Source organism: Berghia stephanieae, chromosome 8 (genome assembly GCF_034508935.2).
Source record: "Berghia stephanieae isolate SIO BIC M18660-M18661 chromosome 8, UCSD_Bste_1.3, whole genome shotgun sequence".
NCBI classification, from domain to species: Eukaryota; Metazoa; Mollusca; class Gastropoda; order Nudibranchia; family Aeolidiidae; genus Berghia; species Berghia stephanieae.
Window position 1 is genome coordinate 31,580,909 of NC_088367.1, and position 2,500 is coordinate 31,583,408.

Consider the following 2,500-nt stretch of genomic DNA (forward strand, 5'->3'; position numbering starts at 1 on the left):
CCACGAACACTAAACCATGGAATATTCAAATATCATCGCCATTATACAACTACCCAGAGTAGAACAGAGAGCTTGTAATTACATAGAGATGTAGTATTTTTTTTCACTAAAAATGATAATTTATATTGTAAAGTGCCCAGAGCTAGTGTTTTACACGAGAATGAGCGCTGTATAAATGTGTATTATTATTATTATTATTATTATTATTATTATTATTATTATTATTATTATTATTATTATTATTATTATTATTATTATTATTATTATTATTATTATTATTATTATTATTATTATTATTATTATTATTATCATTATTATTATTATCATTATTATTATTATTACTATTATTATTATTATTATTATTATTATTATTATTATTATTATTATTATTATTATTATTATTATTATTATGAATATTGTAGATCATCATAAAGACAGACGATATCATAGAGTTGTAACGTGGCCATATTATTACATGTCCAGTGACGCCACCATGGACAACAACAACTACACGAAATAAGTTACATTATAATAAAAATAACATTAATAATAATAATAATAATAATAATAATAATAATAATAATAATAATAATAATAATAATAATAATAATAATAATAATAATAATAATAATAATAATAATAATAATAATAATTTACAAGGGCTTTCACTCTTCAAGAGAAGGTAACAATACATGGGACATAACTCTGTCAATACTACAAATACCATAACAATTACGCAGTTATTTCCCATACATCACAGTTGTGCGCAGTTTTGTAACTCACCGTGCCGATAGAGAAGTTAGCAATGGACAGCTCGATGGTCCAATTGTTGCTCTCGTCCGTTAGGGATTCCAGCCTCAAATTGGCCTGTATAGATAGAACGAAATTGACGTCACTTAGCTCTTTGTTATTGGTTTTCGCCTGTCCTTTTTATGAGTGGTTCTCACTATAAAATTGTATTAATCAGAGTATATAGGTTAAAGGTTATACATAGTATTGTGTGTTGGTACGTTATATCCGGCTGGTGGATGTTATGAGTTTTTAAACAAAACGGACAGCATCAATGCGTGGACAATATAAAGACAAAAGGTTAAATAAGAAGAAAGCCCATGGGATGTTTTATAATGATCCTGGGTTCGAGCCTCGCTCGGCGCATATTTGAGTCCTTGGAAAAGACTATTTACTCACATTCTTTCACCGTACTCAGTGTATAATGAGTACCAGGCCGTTAACAGCGGAAAAAATGTATTATCGTCTAACATGCGTCATATCTCGCTCTTTATGTTACGTGTTGCTGTTGGTCAGGGACCCTTTGTAAAGCTCTTTGAGCACGTTTAGTGGATATTGCTCTATATAAAAGCTCAACTTATATATATATATATATATATATATATATATATATATATATATATATATATATATATATATAAATTTATATATATATATATATATATATGTATAATATAATATGGTGCCTATCACTTTAAAACGTTAACATGTCACTTAGCTCTTTGTTATTGTTTTTAGCCATCCATTTTTATGAGTAGTTCTCACTAAAGTCTATCAATCACAGATTATAAAAGTTCAAGGTTAGACATAGTTTTGTGTGTTGGTCCGTTAGAGTGTCCGTTGCGTGACAAAAGAGTGTGTAGTTAATGAGAGAGAGAGAGAGAGAGAGAGAGAGAGAGAGAGAGAGAGAGAGAGAGGCTAACCCACACCGGAGACCTATTCCGATAAAAAAAAGTCGGGCAGGGACAAAATACTAAGAGTAAAGAGACCTAGACCTACCCATACCAAGCACCCGACGTAAATTGCCGGGTTTTTTGTTGTTGTTGTATTTTTTTTTTTTTTTTGTTTGTTTTGTGTGTGTGTGTGTGTGTGTTTTTATAGCTTGGTATGTCTAGAAGCTTGTCTCTTTATTCTTAGTATTTTATCCGTGCCCGACTTGTTTATCCGGAAGACGGCAGAGGACGACAGTGCAGGGTTGTCGGAGTCAGTTTCCGGTGTGGGTTTGCCCTACGAATGGTCAATTCGTAAGTAAAATGAAGATAACGGAATGTCATGTAATATGACGGCTTGAGGAAGCAAAATGTTTTTATTTAAATTAAAGTTAAAGTTGTTCTTTATTGTTCAAAGATCTTGTTTATTGTGATATTATTTCTAATCTACAACAAGTGACAAGCAATGAATGATTACGAGCTTTAGAACACTGTTGAAGCAGAATAGAATACATCACAGCAAATGACGAAGAGATAGTTCTTAGTTGACCTCACTCAGGTCTTTGTTATTGTTTTTTGCCATACGCGTTTATGAGTAATGTTCACTAAACTGTATTAACCAGACTATAAACGTTCATGGATACACACAGTTTTGTGTGTTGGTCCGTTATACTTCCGGATGGCAATGTTATGAGCTTCTTAGCCAAGCGCATACTATCTACAGAGAGATACCATTGATAAACTCTCCGGAGACTCATTCGAACTGTGTCTGGCAATACTGC

At 31.6% G+C, this 2,500-nt stretch overlaps 1 protein-coding gene across 3 annotated transcripts in view; it reads right to left on the reverse strand.

Annotated features, from left to right (window-relative positions):
• Window positions 1–2,500, reverse strand: part of LOC144978512 (A disintegrin and metalloproteinase with thrombospondin motifs 10-like) — a 40,269-nt gene that overhangs the window by 22,070 nt on the left and 15,699 nt on the right. For all 3 annotated transcript variants that reach the window (XM_078924682.1, XM_078924680.1, XM_078924681.1), the window contains one exon: window positions 784–867. In XM_078924682.1, the coding sequence (XP_078780808.1) occupies window positions 784–867 (84 nt within the window). The remainder of the gene's footprint in view (window positions 1–783; window positions 868–2,500) is intronic.